The sequence below is a fragment of the Sciurus carolinensis genome, chromosome 18 (assembly GCF_902686445.1).
Source record: "Sciurus carolinensis chromosome 18, mSciCar1.2, whole genome shotgun sequence".
Classification (NCBI taxonomy): Eukaryota; Metazoa; Chordata; class Mammalia; order Rodentia; family Sciuridae; genus Sciurus; species Sciurus carolinensis.
The window spans coordinates 7,670,811-7,694,923 of record NC_062230.1 but is presented as its reverse complement, the minus strand read 5'-3'; the positions used below and the strand labels follow the sequence as shown (position 1 = coordinate 7,694,923).

The window sequence follows — 24,113 nt, the reverse complement described above, 5'->3', positions numbered from 1 at the left end:
AAGCATAAGGGAATTTTTTTTTTTTTTTTTTTTTTTTTGCAGTGCTAGGGATTGAACCCAGGGCCTTGTGCATGTTGGCAAGCACTCTACCAACTGAGCTGTATCCCCAGCCCAGGGAAATTTCTAAAAATAAATTTAAAAGGAAAAGCCCACAGAAAAAGATGAGATTCCTTCCAAAAGGCTATAGTCATTCCTTGGTATCCAGGACAGACTTGGTCCAGGACAGTTCCAAAACCTGCCCATGTCAAGTTCCTGATACAGATGGCATAGCATTTACAAACCAATGCACATCCTCCTGGCTGTTTGAATCATCTCTAGGTTATTTATAATACTTGACGCAATGTAAATGCTATGTAAATAGTTGCTAGAAGGTATTGTTTAAGCAACAATGACAAGAAGAAAAAAGTCTGAACCCATTCAGTACAGATGCAATTTTTTTTTAAAATGACCTTTCATGCTCTGTTAGTTGCATCTGCAGTTGTGAACCTCTAGATATGGAGGGCTTCCTGTACAGGGTTCCAAGTATTACCAGTTCAGTGCTTAATCAGTGAAGAATTTACTAGGGCTGGGGTGTGTTTTTTTTTTTTTTTTTTTCCGTGCTGGGAATCGAACCCAGGGCCAGGCAAGCACTCTACCAACTGAGTCATATCCTCAGTCCTGGGGTGTGGTTTAATGGGAGGGCACATGCTTATATGTACAGGACTGTGACATTGACCCCTGCCCTGGGGGGGGAAGAATTATTGATGAGATGGTGGATATTAGTCCCCCCCCATGTGAAATCTTCAAAATCCAGCATCTATTTTACACCGACAGCATATGTCAGTGTGGACTGGCCATGTTTCCAGAGCTCAGTAGCCACATGACTGGCAGGTCTAGAGCCAGGCCAAGCAGAGCTGGCACCCAGGCTCCAGCGTTTGTTCCCTGGGTGACCTCGGGCAAATTTATCTCTTTAAACCTGTTTCCATATCTATAAAAGTGTGCACGATAAGATTGTCATGAGGATGCAATTAGATCCTGACACGTGCAAATTACTTAGTAAATGGTCATTATTATTATTACTAACAATTCATGATAAATATCCCATGCAGCCTGTTAATTAAAGTGCATTAAGCTGCTCATTAGTGCCTGGTGCTTCCTCTCCGCTCCAGGTGTTCTTCCTGTTGGTGGCAGAGCTCCACTCAGTACTCTCTCCAGGAGCTGCTTTCTCCTGGGGCCCCTTTAACCCGTCCCCTGGGGCCCCCTAAGTCAGGGGTAGGACTAGGTTCAGTGGCCGCCTGTGCAGAAAGATTGTCTTGACCATCAGCGTCAAGTGTCTCTGTTCTCTGCCCCTAGAGGGCATGGATGCATTCAGCAAGTGTCCATTATTTAGAGCTTTCTACCCACCTGGCATTGGAGTCACCGTGAACAGGGCAAGCTCCCTGTCCTTCTAATCCTCTCAGATTTAGAGGGACATTGGGCCTTGGTTGACTCTTCTCCTCAGCAAGTATTTATTTATTATTAATTTGGGGGACTACTGGATAATTAACCCAGGGGCACTTTACCACTGAGCGACATCCTCAGCCTTTTGGGTTTTTATTTTGAGACAGGGTTGCTTAGGGTCTTGCTTAAGTTGCTGAGGCTGGCTTTGAATTTGCAATCCTCCTGTCTCAGCCTCCTGAGCTGCTGGGATTATGGGCATGCACCCCTACGCCTGGCTTAGCAAGTATTTATTGAATGAGGGTTTCTATTGTGAACACACATTTGGGGACCAAAATGGTGTGTAAAGACAGACATAGTCCCCACCTGGGGCACTTATAATTGAACAATCACAAAAGAAATATAAAAGCACAACTGTGGGAAGTCCTTGGAAGGAAGGTCCCCAGAGATGTGAGGATGACCTAATCATGGAGTCTGGAAAAGCTTTCTGAGAAAGCTGTTTTTTTTTTGGGGGGGGGGGTGTTGGGGATCGAACCCAGGGCCTTGTGCTTGCAAAGCAAGCACTCTACCGACTGAGCTATCTCCCCAGCCCCAGAAAGCTGTTCTTGAGCTGAACTCTGTTGGTTGTAGAAGAATGAATTTGAAAGACAGGGAGGGTTAACAGGGTGGTATACGCCTGTAATTCCAGCCATTTGGGAGGCTGGGAGCATCACAAGTTCAAACCAGCCTCAGCAACTTAGCAGGACCCTGTCTCAAAATAAAAAATTAAAGGGCTGGGGATGTAGCTCAGTAGTTGAGCACCCCTGAACTCAATCCCCAGTGCTACACACACACACACACACACACACACACACACAAACACACACAAGATGGAGAAGGAGAAGGAAGAGGAGAGGAAAGTTGGAGAGGGGAGAGCCTTCCAGGATGGGAGAACAGCACATGCAAATGTCCTGTGGTGGGAAGAGGGAGTGCGAGCAAGTTTAGTTCTGCACGTTGTTGGGAGAAGGTGGAGGAGAAGGTGGAGTCTCCAAGAGCCATGACTCTGGATCCCTTGCTCACAGGTTGGGCAAGAGTGGTTCAGCCCCAACTGCACAGAACGTTGCCGATGCCATCCTGGCAGCCGTTTGGAGTGCCAGATCTCTGAGTGTGGGTCACAAACGGTGTGCCAGATGAAGGATGGGAAGTATGGATGCCACCCCTATGGTGAGTTCCTCCCTGCATGCTGTCAGAATGAGTGTGACACCAAGATCCCAAGTTCTCTCTGGAGCAGAGGAGCTGGGGTGTGTCACCAGATGGGAGATCTGGGGTGTGGGGTCCAGCCTGGCCGGGCAGTCGAAGCAGCGTCCTGGGTCCTGCTTTCTTCCCTCTGTAGGCACTTCCACCTGCATGGTCTATGGCGACCCTCATTATATCACCTTTGACGAGAGGCACATCTACTTCTCAGGCAAATGCACCTATGTCTTGACTCAGCCCTGCAGAAATTCCTCAAGTAGGTCCTGAGGGCCTGAGGTCAGAGGAGGGGCCCTAGGGGGCACAGAGGTGGCCAGCAGGGCAGGGCCAGGAGCCAGGGAGAGGAAGAAGCCATTGTGGAGCAAAGGCCTCTGCAAGGCAAGGGTGGAAACCTCCACCCCAGAGCCAGGAGTCTTAGGTCCAGGCTCCTGGGGAAAAGGCAGTGTGGCCAGCGCTTATGGAGGGCCCAGTGACACAGTGGCAGTCACTGTTGAAGAGACCACAAAAGGAGCCCAGACAGCCGGGGGGGCGGGGTCACGGCACACAAGGAACCGGCGCAGCGACGCAGACTGTTCTGCGGAGAGTAGACTCAGGTACCTCCTGAACAGGGCGGGGCATGTTTCACCCACAGCCCAGGCCTCGAACCACAGCTGACCAGCTCCGTGTGGTTCAGCGGGAGGGTGGCTTGTCTAGCATGTGCGAGGCCCTGGGTTGGAAAAAGAAAAAAAAAAGTAAAGAAATGTTTACTGAGTGAGCCCTTTCCCCACCCAGACACGTTCTTCAAGGTCTTAGCCAAGAATGAGGAATGGGGACCCAAAGGACTGACCTGCCTGAGCAAAGTCCAAGTGATCCTGTCTGAGACCACAATCACTCTGCTCAAGGGCAGACAAACACTGGTGAGCCCCATCCCCCACCCACCCCTGCTGGGGCAACTGGATCTGACCAAGGCCTGCTCCTCCTGGCCAGCCCTAGCAGGGAGGGGCTTAAAGAAAGCATGGACGGTGAAGCTCCAAGCCACCGCAGTGGGAGAAGTTGTTAGGATGCTATGAAGAATGGCATACCTTGCAGCTGTGGCTACGGGAAGTCTTGGGGTCCTCCTTGACCCCCTGATCAGTCTCTCTGCCCCTTCCTCCGCCAGGTTAAGGGTCGGCGAGTCACCCTCCCAGTCATGCCTTCTAAAGGCGTTGTTGTGCGTCCAAGTGGGCGATTTGTGAAACTGAAGACATCCTTTGGTTTGCGTGTGAAATGGGACGGCCACCAGCAGCTATTTGTGACTATGACCAGGTGAGGGAGCATCCCAGTCGGGCAGCCTGCCAGGGCTCTCCATCCGCCTCCCTCTTCCTAGCTCCAGTGGTAGGCCTCCTTTCGGATGGGGAGACAGAAGGAAATGGTTTCCGCACCCTGGAATAATGGTAGGATGTACACTCAATGCCTTGGGAATGTTCTAGAGGGGGAGTTGCTCACGTGCTCTGGGGCTCTCTCCGGGATTCCATTCTTCAAGGAAAAGTGACTCCCCAGGTGGACAGATGAGGGAAGGACAGACTCTTTAGATCAACACATGGAGAGCGAGCCAGAGTGGTGTGGGACCAGCAAGGGGCGTTTTGTGACCAGACGTTGGGGCGCTTGAGCCTAGGGGGCTGGAGGGAGGCGGCACCGCTGGCTCTGGATGAAGGCGTGGGGATCTCGAGCACCTGGCATGCCACCCATGTCGGGCGTAGGTACCTCTCCGTCCCTTTGAGCCTCCAGCTCAGGGCCTGCAGCTCATCATCCCCTCCCCTGCGATGACTGACGAAGGCCCTTCACCCCTTCATGCTCCTCCTTCTCCTGGGCCCCGCAGCATGTACTCAGGCCAACTCTGTGGTTTCTGTGGAAACTATGATGGGGACAGCAGCAATGACAACCTGAAGCCAGATGGCAGGCCAGCTCGGGACGATGAGGAACTGGGGAACAGCTGGCAGACCGACAAGGAGTGAGGAGACCCCACTGGGTTTCCTGGGCATCCCCTCCCCTCCCCTCTAACTTTGGTCCCATTTAAAATCAACCAGAGCCAGGTGTGATGGCGCACACCTGTAGTCCCAGTTGCTGGGGAGGCAAGGGCGGGGGCATTGCTTGGACCCAGGAGTTCAAGGCCAGATTGGGCAACATGGGGAGACCCCTTTCTCTTTTCCTCCCTGGAGATGCCAGGTTTCCCCCCTCCTCTGGGTTCTGCATTCTAGGACCCTCTCTTTCAGGTCTGCTGACTAATGGCTTAGGGCCCCAATGGGAAGCCAGCCTGGGGCCTCAGCATTTGACTGGGTCTCTTTCAGGTGTCAGAAGATCGAGAAACGTCCCTCAACCTGTGACCGAGACTTGCGGAATACCGTATCAGGGTCCAAGTTCTGTGGTCAGCTCTCCAGCTCCCATGGAGTGTTTGAGTATGGAGGAGGGCGGCAGGGGTCCGCCAAGGTGGAGGCTGGGAAATCCTGCCCCCTCCTCCCCTCTGACCTGGGCGTTGTCCTCAGGGAATGCCAGCTTCACATGAAGATCTCCTCCTTCTTTGACAACTGCTTGTATGACATGTGCAACTTCCAGGGCTTCCAACTCATGCTTTGTATCCATCTGTCGTTCATGACCGCGGCCTGCCAGCATGCTGGCTATCCTGTGAAGCCCTGGAGGAGACCCCAGTTCTGCCGTGAGTTGTGACTGGAAACCAGGAGGATGCAGACAGGGCATTCACACGGGCCTGGGATGCACTAACCTCCCGCTTCCGCATGAGGTCAGGCAGTGGGCACAGTCAGGAACATCTTGGGAAAATCGCACAGTCACTAGCAAACTCCGAAGGCTTTGTAGCTACCGATGCTGCACAGGGCGTGTGCAGGTGTGTTGAGATGGGCAGACCTGAGATAGAAGGGCACGAGACTGCCTCACGGCTCCTGGGGTGGCTGGCTCTCTGGGAAGTTGCTTCAGAGCTGACCCGTCCCTGGCCCAGGCCTCTCCCTGCTTGCCTGGCACCCATGTGCTCACCTGGGGCATGTCTACACAGCAGTGTGGGTTGAGGCCGCTCTTTTGTGGCTCAGTCTGCTTCCATGGAAGCCCATGGTCACACCTAGGTGACCACCTCTTAGCACAGACAGCTGGCCCTCTAAAGCCCAGGGTCAGCGGGCTCCTGAGTCTAGCTTTTTGATGTCACTCTCCTCAGGATTGGCCAGTGCCTGTCCAGCTGGGGACTTCCAAGCACATTCTTCCCTTTCCTCCCTGGGTCTCGTCTGTCTTCTTACCTGAGCGTCTCCCTCCACAGCCCTGGTCTGTCCAGCCAATAGCACTTACTCCTTGTGTGCGAATGCATGTCCCAACACCTGCCATTCGAAACTCACTGACAAGACCTGCCCAGACCACTGTGTGGAGGCCTGCGAGTGCAACCAGGGTTTTGTCCTCAGTGGCCTTGAGTGTGTCCCTCCATCCCAGTGCGGGTGCCTCGACGACTCCGGAACCTACTTCAAAGTGAGCAGCTGGGGTGGGCCTCTGAGCCCTGTGGCCAGAGAGTGCACACTTCCTGGGCCAGCGTGAGGGGCCAGGAGAGCAAGCAGGGGAACGGGGAGCCAGAGGCTTTAGGGCTGAGGTTAGGGAAATGTTGTCCCTGATCTAATTTCCCTTTTTTTTTTTTTTTTTTTTTGTGGTGCTGGGGATCAAACCCAGGGCCTTGCCTGTGCTCTGTCGCTGAGCGATACCCCAGATCCCTCTGTGTTCCCTTTCTCTTTCTTCAGCTCTAGTGTTTTCCCACAGTGCCTCTCAGAGTCTGAGACCCACCCCACCCCTTTCTGTCCCCTCCAATCATCCCTGCTGCCACTCTCAGCTGCCACTTTGCTGATGATTTTGCCCAGATTTTCCATCCTCTGACGTCCTGAGAAATTCTGTGTCTCCTCTGTGCTCTTTTCAAATGCTGTCTTGCCTGAACCGAGGGTCCTTCTCTGCAGAAGGGCCTGGGTCTCTGTCTACACGCCTGTTTTCACTCTTCTCAGCAGCAGCACTACAACCCAGCTCTCCCTTGCCCAACCCCCACCAGAGGCCTGCCCGTGGCTCTCCGGTCTCCAGAATAACCTCTGCCATCATGTTCACCTGGCGGCCCCGTGGCTCTGCTCCAAGCTGAGTCCATGAATGCTCTCAGTCCAAGTCTTGCTTTGCCTTCTTTTTGTCCCCTGTTTGGTGCTGAGGATCAAACAGGCACTCTACTCTGGAACCACATTGACCTTTGCCCTAGCCCCTTTGATTCCCTGCTCTGCCTCTGCCTGTTGGGATCCTTCCTCTCCCTTGAGGCCCTGTTGAAATGCTCCCTCCTCCTTGAAGCCTTTCTGATAAGCAAAGTCAGAAAGCTGCTCTCAGGATTCTCGCAGCAAGTGCTTATGGGTGGTAACCGTAGTGGGAAGCTGTGTCTGGGTGCCCTGGCGGTTCCGCTTGGATGCATATCGCATTGGAGTTGTGTATCCACAAGCTGACTGACTTACATGTGTTGTCCCTCACTGAACTGTGAGTTCCGTAGGGACAGGATCATGTTCCATCTGGTTCATTACTGAATTCCTAACACCTCCCACCGTACACAGACAGCTCAGCCGAAATAGTGAGTGAGCAAATACTTGAGGAAGCCACTCCACCCCTGAGCCAGCGCCAGGTTTTTACAGCTAGGCAGAGAGCTTCTGAAAGAGGGGATGCCCCGCGAGCAGCCAGCCTTTGGGGGCTGTTGTGTGGGACCTGGGGAAAGCCGCTCTCTCTTCTTTCCCCAGTTAGGGGAGCAGTGGTACAAACCAGGCTGCAAGGAGTTCTGTATCTGTGAAAACAACCGCAGAATTCACTGCCAGCCCTGGAACTGTAAGGCCCAGGAGGCCTGTGTCCTCCAAGATGGCACCTATGGCTGCCACGCCCAAGGTGAGAGGCTGGGGGGAGGTGAGCAGGGGCCTCAAGCAAGGGAAGACCCCAGCTTCCCCAGGGGACTGGGACTCCAGGGGCTGTGAATTAGTCAGCTTGGCATTATAATACCATACACCTGAGATAAATCAGCTTATAAAGAGAAAGGGGTTTTTTGGCTCACAGTTTGGAAGATTTCAGCCCCTAGTCGGTTGACTGTGTAGATTCTGGGCCTGTGGGGAAGCCACTGGTCATGGTGGGGAGTATGTGGCAGAACAGAGCACTGCTGTCCTCAGGGCTGAGACAGAAGGAAAATAAAAAGGAAGAGACCAGGGTTCCACAAATCCCCTTCCAGAGCACCCCCCAATGACCTAAAACCTCCCTCCAGCCCCGCCTTGTAACGTCTCCACCACCTCCAAGAGCACCAAGCTGGGGACCACCTCTCTAACGGGGGCCTTTGGGGAACATTACAGATGAAAACTACCCCCAGCTGGGAGGCAGTTTCCCAGAGCAAGAGCCCCATCTTCCAGGGTTCAGAGTGGAGTTGGGGAGGGTAGCCTCCCTCCTTGGCATCCTGAGAAAGAGCAGGTTCAAGGAGGGGCTGTAGGTACCACCTTACCAGCCCCGGCTCACCAAGATGGCAGCCCTGGGTCAGGGCTTCCCGGGCGTGGGGCAGCAAGACTCCCATCCCTGTCCTTTCCCCCCAGGGGCGGCCACCTGCAGCGCCTCGGGTGACCCCCACTACTTGACCTTTGACGGAGCTCTGCACCACTTCATGGGCACCTGTGCCTACGTCCTGGTCCGCCCCTGCACGGTGAGTTCCCGAGAGAACAACTTTGCTGTGAGCACCACCAACGAGATCCGCGATGGGAACCTGGAACTGTCCTTCGTCAAAGCCGTCAACGTGCAGATCTTTAACCTCAAAATCTCGCTGATCAAAGGTCGCAGGGTTGTGGTGCGTGCCTCCTGGGCCTGCTGTCCCTCTTCTGTGCCCCTTGTCAACATGCTCCTGAGCCCCTGGGGGACCCGGGACCCCTCCTCCTTGGATTCGCCCGACCCAAACATCCATCACCCGCCCCTGCTCCCAGATTTTTGCCATCATTTGATTTTTGTTCCAAATTCCTGACTCCCCTGCTGCATCCCCCACCTCTGCAGGTGAACGGCTATCGGATGTCCCTACCCATGTGGCCTCTGGCTGGCCAGGTGATCATTAGGCTCAGTGGCTCCTTTATCCTGCTCTACACGGCCTTTGGGCTTCAGGTTCGCTACGATGGGAATCATCTGGTGGAGGTGACAGTCCCCTCCTCCTATGCTGGCCAGCTCTGTGGGCTGTGTGGTGAGCTCCCTGGGCCACTGTGGGGAAACTGGGACAGGGTGGGCACCGCAGTCAGGTTTTGGCCTACCTACACATCTCCATTAAGTGTCCCAAATGTCAACTGATGAATCAGTTGAGGACACTGGGAAGCAAGAAGAAGTGATAAGCCAGGGGGGACTTCCCAGGTGGACCCGCCAAGGGGTCATTAAGCACGGGTCAGATCAGCTGGGGTCAGGCAAGCTGGAGAAGTGGAAGAAAGGGTCAGCTTTGGTGTGCAGAGCGGGCATCAAATCAGGTTCTCCCCTTCTGGTTGGGAAGGCGGTGGCCCTGGAGTTGGGTGCGCCCGTCCCTCTGTTGCCTGTTAACTGCCTCTTTTTGCAGGGAACTACAACAATAACAGCTTAGATGACAACCTGCGCCCAGATAGGCGGCCCATAGGCAACTCCATCTATCTGGGGGCCTCCTGGAAGTCTGCGGAGGACTCAGAACCCGGGTGAGCCGGGGGGCAGGGGATCAGAAGGAGCTGATACTGGGGGAAATCTTAGAGGGCCTCCTGGATGCATCTGCCCCCTGCGTATCCCCGTTCCCTCTCTGCTGCACTCCTTCCTGCCCGGACACTGGCCCCGGCTGGGTTTCTCCTCTTAGGAAGTTCTCCTAGCCAGCTCACCTTGTTCCTTCCTGCTGCAGTGCCTGGCTTACTTGAGGGTGCCATTTAATTCTCTTCTCCTGGACCTCTTCCTGGTTCCCGTTCCCATGTGCTTCAGTTTGGGGGACGTTTTCTCAGTCCTAAGTGCCTGTCCTTTCCTCCCTTTATTCAGCTGCTACCTGAGGGGTGGCATGTCCTCCAGTTGCCAATATGACAGCATGTCAGATACCTGGAACAGGACCTGTGCCATCTTGGTGGACCCGCAGGGTAAGACACACTGGCCCTTTGCCCTCCCCTCTGCCCCAGGGACTGGACACCGAGGAGGCAGACGGGTCAGGCAAGGAGCAAGCGTCAGACTACAAACAATGGAGTCTGGGAGGCAGACAGCCCCGGTGGCCTGGTCAGCATCACCTTCTTGGGAGACTGACCAGGCCTCTTCTGTGTCTTAGCCAGTATTTCCCAATAAACCCAGGTTCTGATGGAAAGGAATGTCCAGTTAGCTCCACCGAAGACGCACAGTCCTACTCACCCCCGCCGTCCCCACCTTGTGCTTCCTCCAGGTCCCTTCTCCCCGTGCCATCGGGCTGTGCCCCCGCAGGCCAGCTTCTCCAGTTGCGTGTATGGCCAATGTGGGACTAAGGGCGGCACTGTGGCCCTGTGCCACTCCCTGCAAACCTACGCGTCCCTGTGTGCCCTGACTGGCCATGCCGTCGCCTGGCGCAACAGCTCCTTCTGCCGTGAGTGACCTTACCACCTGCCCTCTCAGCCCAGAGGAAGCCCCCGGGCCCCATTCTCCCAAACTCTGCTTTTCGACCTGCTCAGAGCACTCACGCCCATGTGGGGTCTCGCTCTGTTCTCCACTCCGCCTCTCCAGCCCAGCCCAGTGGTCTCCCTGCACCGGAGCCTCCGCCATCTGATTCTCTCCTCATGAAAAATGTCTGCTTTTCCAGGTGTGGAGGTGCATACCTGTAATCCCAGCAGCTCCGGAGGCTGAGGCAGGAGGATGGAGAGTTCAAAGCCAGCCTCAGCAACTTAGTGAGGCCTTAAACAATTGAGCAAGACCCTGTCTCTAAATAAAAATATAAAAAAAGGGCTGGGGATGTGGCTCAGTGGTTAAGAAGTGCTCCCGGGTTCAATCCCTGGTTCCAAAAAAAAAAAAAAGAAAAAGAAAAAGAAATTCTGCCTTTATTTGGTGGTAACAGTCGCCCTCCTTTGTCCCTGGGCCGGCTCTGTTCCCTTTCTCCACCCCTCTTCTTCTTAAAGTCCGGGGGATTGAATTTGGGGCCCCCTGCGTGCTAGGCAAGTCCTCTACCACTCAGCCACACTCCCAGTCCTTTTCACTTTATTTTGAGACAGGGTCTCACCGAATTGCCCAGGCTGGCCTTGAACTTGGGATCCTCCTGGGATTACAGGCTCTGCCCCCTTTCTTCCTCTCTTTCGCAAAAACTCTTTAAAAAAAGAAAAAGAAACATACATGACATAAGATTTACTCTTTGCCCCCACCCCCCGCCTTGGTGCTGAGGATGGAACCCAGGACCTTTTGCATGCTGGGTGGAGCCCCATCCCCAGCCACGGAACTCTTTTTAGGTGTAATGCTCTGGGGCAGCCACCTCCTGACGCCCCAGGGGGCTACTCTGCTCCTCCTAACACTGGTGTCCGTTGTAGCTCTGCGGTGTCCCTCCGGCAGTCACTACAACTACTGCACCAGCCCCTGCCCAGCCAACTGCCTGAGCCTGAAGATCCCGATGAAGTGCCCTCCTCTGCCCTGTGTGGAGGGATGTGAGTGCCACGGAGACAACATCCTGAGCGGGACGTCCTGTGTGCCCCTCAGCCAGTGTGGCTGCACCGACCCGAAGGGCTTCTACCACCCGGTGAGAGGCCAGACCTGCCTTTCCCATTTCCACCAGCCAGGGGGTCGGGGTGGCAGAGAGAACGCGCGGGACAGGCGGGTGGCAAGCAAAGGCAGAGGCCTCGCGGGGTTGCACCTTCCAAAGTCCTGTTGGCCTTGCGATCCCCACACCCACAGGTGGGCGAGAGCTGGTACACAGAGAACACCTGCACCACCCGCTGCACCTGCTCTGTCCAAAACAACATCACCTGCCAGAGGACCTCCTGCAAGACGGGGGAGACCTGCAGAGCCCTGTATGGGCTGTTCAAGTGCCGGGTTGCAGGTAGGAGGGCCAGCGTGCCCCCTCCCCAACACGCTCCCTACCCACCCTCCATCCGTGGCACTCAGGTTCATGTTCACAACCTCGCTGTACCAAATAGTTTCTGGCTCTCATGAGGCTAGAAGGCCTCCCCACTACCTGGAAGGGCATCTCAGGGTTCCGTCTCCTGCGTTCTGTCTGATTCAGCAACAGAAAACAGGTAAGATAGTTACCTGTTACCCATTTTCTGTTGATGAATCAGAACGCAGGAGACTGGATAATTTATAAAGAAAAGAAATGTCTCCTTTCCTTCCTTCCTTTCTCTTGGTGCTGGGGATGGAACCCAGGGTCTTGCCAGTGCTAGCCGAGTGCTCTACCACTGAGCTACACCCCTGCCCCGGAAATGCACTTCTTACAGTTCTGGAGGCTGGGAAGTCCAGGTGTGAGGGGCTGTATCTGGAGAGGGCCTTCCTGCTGGTGGGGATTCTACAGTGTCCCAAGGTAGCATCAAGCACCACCTCCAAATACCACTAACCTATGACTTTGGAAATTGTTTCCAATGCATGAATTCTGGGGGACAAACATTCAAATACAGGGGCTATGATTCTCCTGCAGCAGCCACGAACTTGGATGGGATGTTATAAATCCCTCCCTGGGAGACTCACACCCCGCTCTGCCTCTAAGAGTTATATCAGCCAGGCCTTGGGCCTTGATTTGTTTCTTGAACAAGGTCCTCCTTCCTTCTTGGGGCTCCCCAGCAGGAAGAACACATGAGCACCTCCCTTGGGACAGTGTTCTTACCAGAGGTGGAGTGATCTCTCAACTCCCTCTCTTTCCCTCCAGATGTGGGCGTGTGTCAGGTCTCAGGGGGTTCCCAGTTTGTGAGTTTTGATGGCACTGGCCATCAACCCATCGTGGACACCTGCACTCGCGTCTTTGTCAAAGTGTGCCACCCCGACATGAACCTGCCTTTCTTCAAGATCAGTGCCAAGAGTAACAACCCACAAGATAGTGCCAGGCCCGTCTCCCTGCCCGAGCTTTACATCAACATCTTCAATTCTAAGGTCGTCCTGAAGAAGAACCACCGGGTGCTGGTGAGCTGGGCGTGGTGACGTGGCCCAGAAGGAGAAGCAAGCTCTGGGGAGGGGACTCTGGTCCTGCCCTCCTGCTCACAGACACCACCCCCCTCTTCAGATCAATGATGCACCAGCCACACTTCCCGCCACATCCCAGATCCCTGGGCTCCGCATCACTGCCAGCGGCACCTACACTGTCGTCAGTGTTGATAATGGAGCACAAATCCGATTTGACGGCAACCAGTCCTTAGAGATCAAACTCCCTATAGTCTATTATGACAAGGTGAGGGTTAGGCCTGACCTTGTTGGTTGTGGGGAAGGAGGGCTGCCCAATGCACCTCTCTATGTGGTTCTCTGGACCGGATGCTCCAGAGAAGACTGCCCTTAGGCTTCCCCAGCCCTGAAAAGTCCTCTGTCCCCCCCCAGGTGTGTGGCGTGTGCGGCAATTTCAATGGCGAGGAGGATGATGAGCTCTTGACACCCAGTGAGGACTTAGTCCACAATAACCAGGAGTTCATGGACAGTTGGAAGGACAAAGGCTTAGACCCAAAGTAATTGTCCCCTAAGACTTCACCATACCCTGTACCTTTACATAACAGAATGAGCTGGGAAACCAGACTGCAAGGCCAACCTGGGATAGGGAGACCAGAATGTTCCTTCGCGTGCGTGATTTGAGGGGTCGTCTGCTGGGTCTCCAGGGCTGCTGGAACCTATTTGCAGAAATGCAGAAATGTTCCCTTAGAAAGCTGGGAGGAGACGAAGCTGCTGGGAAGTTTGGCTTAGACCTTCCCCTGAAGACGAGAAGGGTCCGGAGGCCCAGAGGGTTCCCTGGGGGCATTTGGAAGTGCCCAGTCATCGTCTTCAGAGACAGGGAGGGTTGCCCCTCTGTTGATCCATTTCTTTCCCCTCCCAGTTGCCAGCAGGTCTCAGAGGAAACCCAGAGCAGAGAGGAAACCCAGGCCCCAGTGGAAAGCCAGGACAGAGAGAATAAGGGCAGAGTCAAAGTCCGTTGCAAGCTAGTCGACGCCGAGACAGCGCGGGGAAATTGCCAAGCTGCCCTCCAGGCCCCTGCCTGGTCCCGGTGCGCCTCCCACGTGGACGTCCAGCCCTTCCTGCTGGTCTGTCGGAACAAGTTCTGTGACTCTGGAAGCCTCACGGGAGCCCTCTGCCAGGCTTTCCAGGCCTACGGGGACGCCTGCCAGAACCAGGGGCTCAAGCCCCCAATCTGGAGAAACAGCAGCTTCTGCCGTGAGTGTCCCCTCCAGTCACCCTGCTTCTCCCCACCTGTCCCTCAGAGCTCCCTCATTCTCTTTTCTGATTGCTCCTGACTTCCTTCTGACCTCATCTTCTCTCTGACAAGGACTGGTTACAGTCCCCTCCTAACCAGAGCCCCTCGTACCAGGGCAACTGCTTCTCAGCTCCTGTACTGATGCCACTTTCCCAAAGGAAATGTGATTACTCTCCTCCTGCAAGGTTAAGGCCAAGCTCGGCACAGTAACATCCAGGACCTCCAGCCCGGCCTCTCCCTTCTCTCTGACTCCCTTCCCACACGGTCCGGTGTCTGGTAGGCTCTCTTTCCGCCCCCTGGAGACTAGGCATCTTCTGTAGCTCTTTTCTTTAAAAACAAAAAATTATAACTGTGATTATTCACATAGCATGATAGTCACCCCTTTTCAAGTGTTCTTTAGTATCTTTGCACTATCTAAATGCAGAACCTTCTCAAATTTAAAACAGCAATCGATGACATTTTTTTTAGTAGGTACAGTCATTCTTTGGTATGCACAGGAGATTGATTGGTTTCAGGACCCCTGACAATACCAAAATCTGAGACTGTTCCAGTTCCTTTGTGTAAAATGGCATAGTATTTGCATAGAACCTGCACACATCCTTTCATATACTTAATTTTTTTATGGTGCTGGAGATTGAACCCATGGCACTTTACCACTGAGCTACATCCCCAGCCCTTTTTGTTTTGAGACAGGGTCTCCCTAAGTTGTTGAGGCTGGTCTTGAACTTTCGATCCTCCTACCTCAGCCTCCCAAGTCACTGGGATTACAGGTCTATACCACTGCGCCTGACTACCATATAATATTTTCTTTTTGCGATGCTGGGGATGGAACCCAGCACCTCACACTTGCTAGGCAAGCCCTACACCACTGAGCCACACCCCCAGCCGTATCCTGATTTATTTATCACAACTTATTTAATTGCTCCTTTGATGGACTTTCTGGTTGTTTCCAACATTTTACTTTTGCAATCGGTGTTGAGGGGAATAACCTCCCGCATGTATGGTGTTCTGTGTATGTCACTCTGTCTGTAAGATAAATCCTAGAAACGGAAGTATTGGGACCAGAACTGTGTGCATTTGTACTTTGGAGAGGTGTTGTCCTTCCAGAGGAGTTGAAGAATTTACGTTTCCACCAGCAACACATGAGAGTGTCCGTCTCCCCCATTCTCACCAAGCCAGTGCGCTACCAGCCTTTTGGATTCTTGACAATCCGATAAGTAAAAAATAATGAGTCTTAACTTGCATTTTTTCTTATTTCAAGTGAGATTGTACATTCGTTCATATATTTAAGAGCCAATTGAATTTCCCTTCCTGTGAGCTCTCCGCTCTTGTCTGTTCCAATTTTTCCACTAAGTTGTTGGTCTTTATCAAACTGTTTTAGAGAAGTCCTTTATCTGTTATGGAAAGTAGCCCTTTATTAGTGCTCCAAGTTACACAAATGTTTCCAGTTCCTTTTTTAAAAAAATCTTTTTACTTTATTGCCATGCAGGGAAAAAAATATTTTTATGGGATTGAATTTTTTTTTTTGCGGTGCTGGGGATTGAAGCCAGGGACCTGAGCGTGCTAGGCAAGCACTCTACCACGGAGGGACAACCCCAACCCTAAAAATATTAATTTTTGTTTTATAGATTCTGCATCTTAGACCATAGTTACAGATGCTGTCCCCCCCCACCAAAGTTAAATTTATTTATTTTTTGCCCATGCTTTACTCTAGGACTTTTATGGTTTCTTTTTTATGTTTAAATTTTTGACCCATGAGGAATTATCCTGGCATGTAGAATGAGATATGAATCAACTTTGTTTAATTTTTTCCAGAAGGCTAACAAGTTGTTCCTGCACTATTAAATAACTAGACCAACTTTCCCCACCAACTGAGATGCTACGATTTATCAAATACTAAATTCCCATATGTTTGAATCTGCATCTGGTTTTAAAATTTTTAATTTTATTCATTAATTTTGCTACTGGAGATTGAACCCAGGGGTACTTTACCACTGAGCCACATCCCCAGCCTTTTGTATTTTTTATTTAGAGACAGGGTCTCACTGAGATACTTAGGGCCTCACTAAGTTTCTGAGGCTGGCTTCAAACTTGTGATCCTCCTGCCTCAGGTTCCAGAGTCACTGGGATTATGGTGTGCACCACTGTACCCAGTTGTATCTAGATTTTATTTCCTGCTTCATTGGTTTGTATCTTCATATACCAGTAACACATGCTGTGATCCTTGGGAATCTAAAATGTGTTTTAATTTTTGGTAGGCGTCTTCACTAATCACTTCTCTTCTTTTTAAAAGTTATCCTGGTGCAGGGTGCAGTGGTAATTCCCAGAGACTTGGGAGGCTGTGGTGGGAAGATCACAAGTTTGACCTGGGTTCAATTCCCAGGATCCCTGCACACACACACAAGTTTTCCTGGCCTTTCTACTTTGCTTATCTTTTTTTTTTTTTTTTAGTTTGCTGGTATCTTTATCTCAACTTTAAAACCACCTTATCCTGTGAACACACACACACACACACACACACACACACACATGACCCTGTTGGTTGGTTTTATTGGAGTCACATTAAATTTATAAATTAACTGGGGGAGAAATGGCATCTGTGTGTCACTGGCTCTTCCTGTCCATGAACATGGTATGCATTTCCCTTCATTCACACTTTCTTCTAGAGTCATTTCTTGAACTCCCCTGACAGAGTCGATATGTCCCTGCTCCGTTCCACCAATATGCCTGCTGCATATCTACCTGTCACATACTTACCATGCACATCAAGGTCATGCTGCTATTGCTGGGGACCTCAGTCTCCCACATTGACTCAGGAGAGCCACTCCTTCAGTGGTGGTGGGCATAGAACCCAGGTCCTTGCACAGGCTGGGCAGACGCTCTCACTGAACCTGGGAGAGCTGTTCTTACTCTCTCCCCCTCAGGTCCTGGCACAGGGCCCACACTCAGTAAACGTTTGATGAGTGAATGAGGAAAGAAACCCCAAGCCTTGTTGGTCATTCCCCCAGCCTGGTTTCTGGAGGATCTGACCTCTGGGGCAACCTCTGAGCCCCTCCACTTACCCCACTTCCCTCTGCCCTACAGCTATGGAATGCCCGGCTCATTCCAGCTACAGTAACTGCCTTCCCACCTGCCCGACCTCCTGCTCGAACCCCGAAGGCCGCTGCAAGAATGGTAGACGCCCTTCCACCTGCGCTGAGGGTTGCCTCTGTCGGTCCGGCTATGTGATGAATGGGAACAAGTGTGTTTCCAAAAGTAGTTGTGGCTGCAAGGATGCCCAGGGTGGCACCATCCCTGTGAGTGGGCAGAGGAAGTGGGGGCGGGGATCACAGACCTTGAGGACTGGACTTGTTCTTTCCTCAGCATCTCTCAGCCTGGGGCTCCCTTGTCTCTGTGGCTGGTTCTGGGGTGTGAATGCAGGTAGTGCATGGTTTGGGTTTGGGAGGTGAGGAATCCATGCAACTGGGACATAGAAGGGTATGGCAGAAAGAGCAGGGCCTTTGTGTGGGATGATCTGTGTTCGAATCCCAGTTAGACCACTGATGAGTCAGATGACCTCTGATACCTTAGTTTTCTCTTCTGTAAAATGGGTCCAGTAGCACATCCTGAAGAGCCTATGTAAGACACCAAGAACCTTTGGGGAGGACATAGTGACATAAAGATCTAAATGGCACTGTAACGGCCTCTCCCCAGGGTTAATACATAGGTTCCTGAATATCCATGAGAATGACTGGATCCAGGACCCCCAATGATACTAAAATCTGAGGATGCTTAAGTCCCTTACATAAAATAGCATAGTACGTGCATGGAACATTTGCACATCTTCCCTGTAGAGTTTAAATCATCTCTAGACAACATGTGATAGCTATTGTAATGTTCGTGTCATGTGACTATTGTCATATTGTATTTTCTAGGGAATAATGCCAAATTTGGCCCAAGTGCAATTTAAAAAAAATATATTTTCATCCAAGTTTGGTTGGATTCAACCAGCAGACAAAGGCTGGCCAGGCTTGGCTTTAGACACTGGGCTTAGCTGAAGGAGCGAGAGGAAGGAGAACCCACCCTCCCCGCTCCCTTTCTGTCTTTTCTGGTGGTTTCTACAGATGGGCAAGACCTGGATCTCCACAGGCTGCACGCAGGCCTGCTCCTGCACGGGAGGAAGCATTCAGTGCAAGGCCTTCCGCTGCCCTGCTCAGTCCCACTGCCAGCACAAAGAAGGAACCAACAATTGCGCCCCTGACAGTAGGGAGCCTGGGGCAGGTGGAAAGGGGCGCAGCTGGGGCCCAGGAGGAGTGAGGCGGGGCAAGCAGGAGCTGACCCCGGGGAAGGCGCCCGGCAAGGTAGTCACGGGGTGGGCAACTGGGGTCAGGAGGCCTGGCTTCAAATTGAGACTCTGGCCAGCTCCGGTCAGAGGCAAGTTATGGATCCTCTCAGGACCCCCTGCCTTAAAGTCCAAAAGAGAGGGGAGGGTGAGAAGATCCAGATTAAGGTTGCACTGGGGGCTAGAGAGGGAGAAGGTCAAGTGTCCAGGGAGCCCGGGGCCTATGCGAGGTGACAGGAGGTGCCATGGCAATAGGGGTTCCCAGGACTCATCTGGGCAGTGTCTCTTCTCAGTGTTTGCCTTTCTTGGCAGAATCGGAACAATGCTCCGTCTACGGGGACCCCACTTACCGCACGTTTGATAGGTTCAACTACCGCTTCCAGGGTCGCATGACCTACATCCTCGTAAAGACAGTGGACAAACTCCCCAGTGGGCTGGAGAAGCTGGTGGTTCAGGGGCGGAACAAGGTGTACTCGTCCGCCCCCGGCCTGATCTTCTTGCATGAAGTGATCACCTTCGTCTATGGCTACAAATTCCAGTTCCAGGCCGGACTGACACTTCTGGTTAGTAGGAGTCAGGCTGGGGTCTCGATGTCTAGGGAGGCCACCTGAAGCTGGTGAAGCCAGGGCGCCCTGCTTCTGGGAAGTTCCCGGATGTGAAGGCAGGCCCATTGAGTGACTGAACGGTACAGAGAAGGGGAGAATATGGGCAAAGCCAGGCACAGCAAGAGCAGCAGGCCATCAGCCGGCTCCAGCCCTGCAGCAGCTATCCACTTATCTTCCCCTGCAGGTCAACAACCAGAAGACGTCCATCCCCTACAATCCCAGTGATCGCCTGCACGTCACCATGCAGGGCCAGCGGCTGTTTCTGGTCACCGACTTTGAACTGGTCGTCAGCTTGGGTGGTGGTGCAAAGATCAATGCAGGTACCAGAGAGAGGGGGACAGAGGGCAAAGGGCATAGTTCTGGGGTGCAGGGGGGATGGGAATGCCCTGCAGAGACGGGCTAGTTGTGAAGAGAGAAGCCTTGCCTGGGAATGGGGACTCCAGCTCGAGTTGGGGACCCAAGAGGAGGTAGGGGACCAGCACAAGGGTTCACTGCAGGGCACCCTCTTCCTCCCGCAGTGATCACCCTGCCCAGCATGTACCAGGGGCTGGTGCGGGGCATGTGCGGGAACTACGACGGGGACCGCTCCAATGAGTTCACGCTGCCCGACGGCAGGCTCACCCAGAACCTCCTTGTCTTTGGCAACAGTTGGGAGGCAAATGGGGATGAGCCTCTCTCACGCTCCCCAAGGTGAGAGTTGGGGCTCAGGAGGACCAGGGTCTGACCACAGCTGCTACCCTCCCTCTCTGGCTCTGGGTTCTGGCAGAGAGACCTCCCTTCCTCACCTCCGTCGCTCTCCTCAGACTGACCCGGGGCGCCCGCTCAGTGGAAATCCCAGCAGTGCCCCAGCCCTTGCCTTGGCCTCTCTCCCCCGTTATTCCTCCCCAAGTTCACCTCCCTCCAGGGCCTCACCTGGCCCCTGGCTTCTCCCTTGCAGGGCCCTCCGGGAAGAGGAAGAGGAAGCACAGGAAGAGCCCCGCTCGCTGGAGTCGGCGTGCAGCGTGGAGCAGCTGGCCCTCATCAACAGCACCCAGGCCTGTAGTGTGCTGGTGGACCCCCAGGGCCCCTTTGCTGCCTGTCACCAGACTGTGGCCCCAGAGCCCTTCCAGGAGTGAGTCACGGGCCCAGGACTTGTGAGCACGGCCTCAGTTCCTGCTCCAGCCTTTCCCTGGGTCCTGCTCTGACCCCCAGCCTTGCCTGCCTTCCTTCTCCCTGTGACCTCACTTCCTGGTGACCCCCCTTGACACTGCCTGAGGTCTTCCGTTGGGGGCTCCAGGCCCTCTTCTGCAGGGGTGAGTCCTTGCCTCCCTGTGGGTGACAGCCTCCCCTCCCCTTCCCTGGACCCCAGGCACTGTGTGGTTGATCTGTGTACAGTCCAGGACCCCAAAGACCAAGAGGAGCTGCGCTGCCAGGTTTTCAGTGGGTACGCCATCACCTGTCAAGAGGCGGGCGCCAGCCTAGCCAGCTGGCGGGACCACACCCACTGTGGTGAGGCACTGCCCCTGCCTGGCAGCTGGCCCTGACTCCCCTGCCAGTCCGTCTCCCGCCTGACCCTTCTCCCACCTCTGTCCCCACCCTGGGCTTCCTACCTTGGCTCCTCTGTCCCTCAGCCCCCAGCAAGTTCAAGGCAGCACATCTCTTCCACCTGACCCTGTCCCACCCGCTCTGGGAGCCTCCCCACCATTCCGCCCCATCCTCTCTCCAGTGCGTCTCTGTCCGCGGAGTTCACTACGCTCATGTTCCCGATGAACACCGCAGACAGAGCCGACATGCCCCTCGAGCTCTCCTGCCTACAGGCAGCTCTGTGCCCTCTGGGGCGACCTTGTACCCCCTCTTCCACCTTCAGCCCCACTGTCCCCATAGCCCCCATGTCTTTTTGACTGGCCCCACGCCTGACCGTGCCTCTGCCCCTCAGCCATGACATGTCCAGCCAATACGGTGTATCAGAGCTGCATGATGCCCTGCCTGCTGTCCTGTGCTAACCTGGAGGCCCTCGGGGACTGCAAGGGCCCCTGCGTGGAAGGCTGTGCCAACCTCCCAGGCTATGCCTACAGTGGTGCTCAGAGCCTCCCCGTGGCTGACTGCGGCTGCACCACAGACGGTGTCTATCACCAGGTCGGGGCTGGCGGCGGGAGGCCAGGGAAGCCGCGGTGCAGAGCCAGAGCCAGCTGCAACCAGAACCCCAACTCGCCCTTCTCCCTTTCCAGCTGGGTGACAGCTTTGTGACTGAGGATTGCTCTCAGCGCTGTACCTGCGCCAGCTCGGGAGTCCTGCGGTGCGAGCCCTTCGGCTGCAGTGCTGAGGAAACCTGCACCCTGGGCAACTTCACCCGAGGCTGCTTCCGAGGTGAGCCTGGGCCTCTCTCGCCTCCATGTTGCTCCCCACCCTGAGATGGAAGGCGGGCCACCTGGAGTTCCCAGACCTTGATATCAGGAAGTGCACGCCTCCCTTTTTAGGAAAGGGCAAAGGAAAAGGCCCTCTCCTCCCCTGAGCATCCATTACCTCCAGAGCCCCGTCCCTTCAGTCCTTTTCTGCAGCACCTGGTGGCAAACACAGAGCACCCACCTTGTGGGTATGAAGACGAAGTTCAGAGAGGTTAAGCAATTTCCCCAGAGCCCAGGCTGGTAGGGCTAGAGCCAGGCTCTGGAGGCTACTGCTTCCTTCCTGGGTCCAGCCTTCAGCCTGGCCTCCCCTGCACCAGAAGAGTCCTCCAGAGCCCCTCACAGCCCTGCATCCTTGCAGAAACCCCATGTCTACGGAACCCCTGTCAGAATGATGGCCGGTGTCAGGAGCAGGGAGCCAGCTTCACCTGCGAGTGTGACCTCGGCTATGGGGGAGACCTGTGCACGGAGCCGCAGGACATCCCTCCCCCTAAAAAGCCAGGTGAGGGCATCGCCCAGGCCCAGACCCACACAACTGTTTTATATGTATAATATGAACACGTATCTATTATAGCTATAGATACAGATAGTGTAGATATGATATCAATAGATATAATAATATATAATATACATCCAGTAGAATAGGAATCATAGCATAATGATCCCTAGAGTTTAGCCAGACAGGGATCCTTGACTAGTCCCTGTGCCCATCTCCTACCCGCATGCTCTGGAATCTTCTCTTCAAACCCTGACTCTCCACTCCCCCACCCCACCACATGCCTCGCCCCGTTATTTCCCCATCTGTGCCCCTGTATGCTTTTCTGGACCTTTTACTATTTTTTCCTACCCAAAGCTCAAATTCCACTGTGCCGCTGGGGCTGTGGTTCTCCAAGTTTATCCTACCCAAGACTGGGTGGGGGTAACTTTTTTTTTTTTTTTTTAAACCTTTATTTGATCCATTTATTTTTATGTAGTGCTGAGGATGGAACCCAGTGCCTTATGCGTGCTAGGCGAGTGCTGTACCACTGAGCTACAGCCCCAGCCCCAGGGGGTATCTTGTTTAACACGTTCCAGGACTCACCCCCAGAGATTTGGGTTCAGTAGGTCTGAAGTGGGCCCTGAAGTCTACTTTTGTAACAAGCAGCCAGGTCCTGGCTAGGGGAAGTGTTTCTGGGCTGCGTTTTGAGAAACACTGGCAGGGATACCTGAGGCTCTAGGGACCTGCTAGGTAAAAATCTCCGTAAAGGGCTTCTGGGAGTTGTGTCTGGGACCAGAAGGGGCTGCTGGGGGACAAGGCCACTAAGGCCTAAAGCCTTGGGAGAACCACCAACCAGGCCCGGAGCTTTAGGGAGATGAGGTCCCTCGTGCTGCCCACCAAAGACCAGCAGGGACTGCCTCCTTCTGCACCCCTCGGCCCCCTTGGTCCTTCCCGTCCACATCCGTTTCTCCCTGTATCCAGAAGCATCCAGCTTCGTGGCCATCCTACTGGGCATGCTGGTGCCCGCGGTGGTCATCGTGTCGGTGGTGATCAGAGAGTGTGTTTACAGGACCAGGAGGAGGAGGAGGTGAGTCCCAGGCAGGTGAAGAGTGGGGGGGTCAGCAGGGGTGTGGGGGGAGGGACAGGCCACACTGTGGGCCACATCTGTTCTCTGCTGCCTCCTAGGGAGAAAATGCAGAGCCTGAATAGAGGCCCGTGGGGGGACACAGGTGAGAGCCCACCCTGGGGCCAGCACCTGCACAGCCGGAGCTGAGTCCACCCCGGAGGCCGGTTTTCTGTCTCTCCTCTGTTCCTGAGGCTGCCTTCAGAGCCACCGGGTTCTGAGTTGTCGTCACACGTGGACATAAAAAGAATTTATTTTTGAGGTCTGCATTTCTGTGACTATGGCAGAAGCACTGGGTCTATGAGGTGGGTCTTTGGAGGGAGGGGGGTGGGGGCCAAGGCCTGGGTGCTGTTGGGCTGGGGGTGTGGCCCACTGGGAGAGCCCTGGCTTAGCATGCATGAGGTCCCGGGTTCGATCTGAACAAGAGCCAGATCTGAGGAGGAAGGGGGCTTGTCCCTTGGAGGAGACCATGGGAGGAGCCCATCAGCACTGGGAGATGCCATGGACAGGAGAGGCAGAAGGCAGGGAAGCAGGTGGAAAGAAGGCTGGGGCCTGGGGTGCAGGAGAAAAGGCATCATGTGTCCATCTTTACCCAGGAACCCTGGTTCTTAGAGGACAGGCCTCGGTTCCCCACTAAGGGGAATAAAAAATCATTCTGAGAAGCTCCCTCTCTCTACATATATATATTTGGGGTATCGGGGATTGAACTCAGAGGTGCTTCACCACTAAGCTAAATCTCCAGCCCTTTTTTGTTTTTAAAGGGGTCTTGCTAAACTGCTTAAGGCCTCAATTGCTGAGGCTGGCCTGGAACTTGTAGTCCTCCTGCCTCAGCCTCCTGAGTCACTGGGATTGCAGGCACCACCCCCTGGCAAGCTATATATTTCTCATGATGAAATTCCCCCCTGGGTAGAGGCCAAGGATGGGGATTGTGGCTCTTTCTCAAGAGTGGCCCTCAGGGAAGGACCCCACCCTCCCCATTTCTCCATTTCCCTAAAGGACCTGAAAGTTACTATGGAAACAAGGGTGGGGTTGGTGCAGGTTTCGGAGGGCAAACCATCCAGCCCAGCATGAGGTTAAATGGCTTGTTTTCTGTCCCTCCCTGGGGGTGAGGGATGGGGGGCTCATTCTTCCCACCAGGCAGCCTGAGGGGAGGGCTGGAAGGTGTCCAGCTGGTCAGGGGGAGGGCTGGGGTATAGGACCCTGAGGGTC

General features: G+C 54.0%; 1 protein-coding gene and 1 long non-coding RNA gene across 2 annotated transcripts in view; both read left to right on the top strand.

The window, feature by feature from the left end:
- Positions 1-21,224, top strand: part of Zan (zonadhesin) — a 32,919-nt gene extending 11,695 nt beyond the window's left edge. The window contains 30 exon segments of the mRNA XM_047534151.1: positions 2,478-2,619; positions 2,789-2,905; positions 3,418-3,542; positions 3,785-3,930; positions 4,484-4,615; positions 4,953-5,060; positions 5,148-5,317; positions 5,924-6,126; positions 7,404-7,545; positions 8,232-8,479; positions 8,680-8,860; positions 9,221-9,332; positions 9,658-9,752; positions 10,046-10,222; positions 11,151-11,356; positions 11,512-11,656; positions 12,476-12,726; positions 12,827-12,991; positions 13,135-13,259; positions 13,622-13,956; positions 17,081-17,292; positions 18,100-18,238; positions 18,630-18,880; positions 19,107-19,242; positions 19,441-19,612; positions 19,860-20,033; positions 20,271-20,410; positions 20,838-20,992; positions 20,994-21,072; positions 21,166-21,224. Coding sequence (XP_047390107.1) covers positions 2,478-2,619; positions 2,789-2,905; positions 3,418-3,542; positions 3,785-3,930; positions 4,484-4,615; positions 4,953-5,060; positions 5,148-5,317; positions 5,924-6,126; positions 7,404-7,545; positions 8,232-8,479; positions 8,680-8,860; positions 9,221-9,332; positions 9,658-9,752; positions 10,046-10,222; positions 11,151-11,356; positions 11,512-11,656; positions 12,476-12,726; positions 12,827-12,991; positions 13,135-13,259; positions 13,622-13,956; positions 17,081-17,292; positions 18,100-18,238; positions 18,630-18,880; positions 19,107-19,242; positions 19,441-19,612; positions 19,860-20,033; positions 20,271-20,410; positions 20,838-20,992; positions 20,994-21,072; positions 21,166-21,224 — 4,842 coding nt within the window.
- Positions 21,225-21,678: 454 nt separating this feature from the next.
- LOC124970371 (uncharacterized) lies at positions 21,679-23,126 on the top strand. Its single transcript, XR_007106111.1, has 3 exons — positions 21,679-21,805; positions 22,763-22,868; positions 22,967-23,126. It is a non-coding gene; the product is annotated as an uncharacterized LOC124970371 (long non-coding RNA).
- The last annotated feature ends 987 nt before the right edge of the window (positions 23,127-24,113 follow it).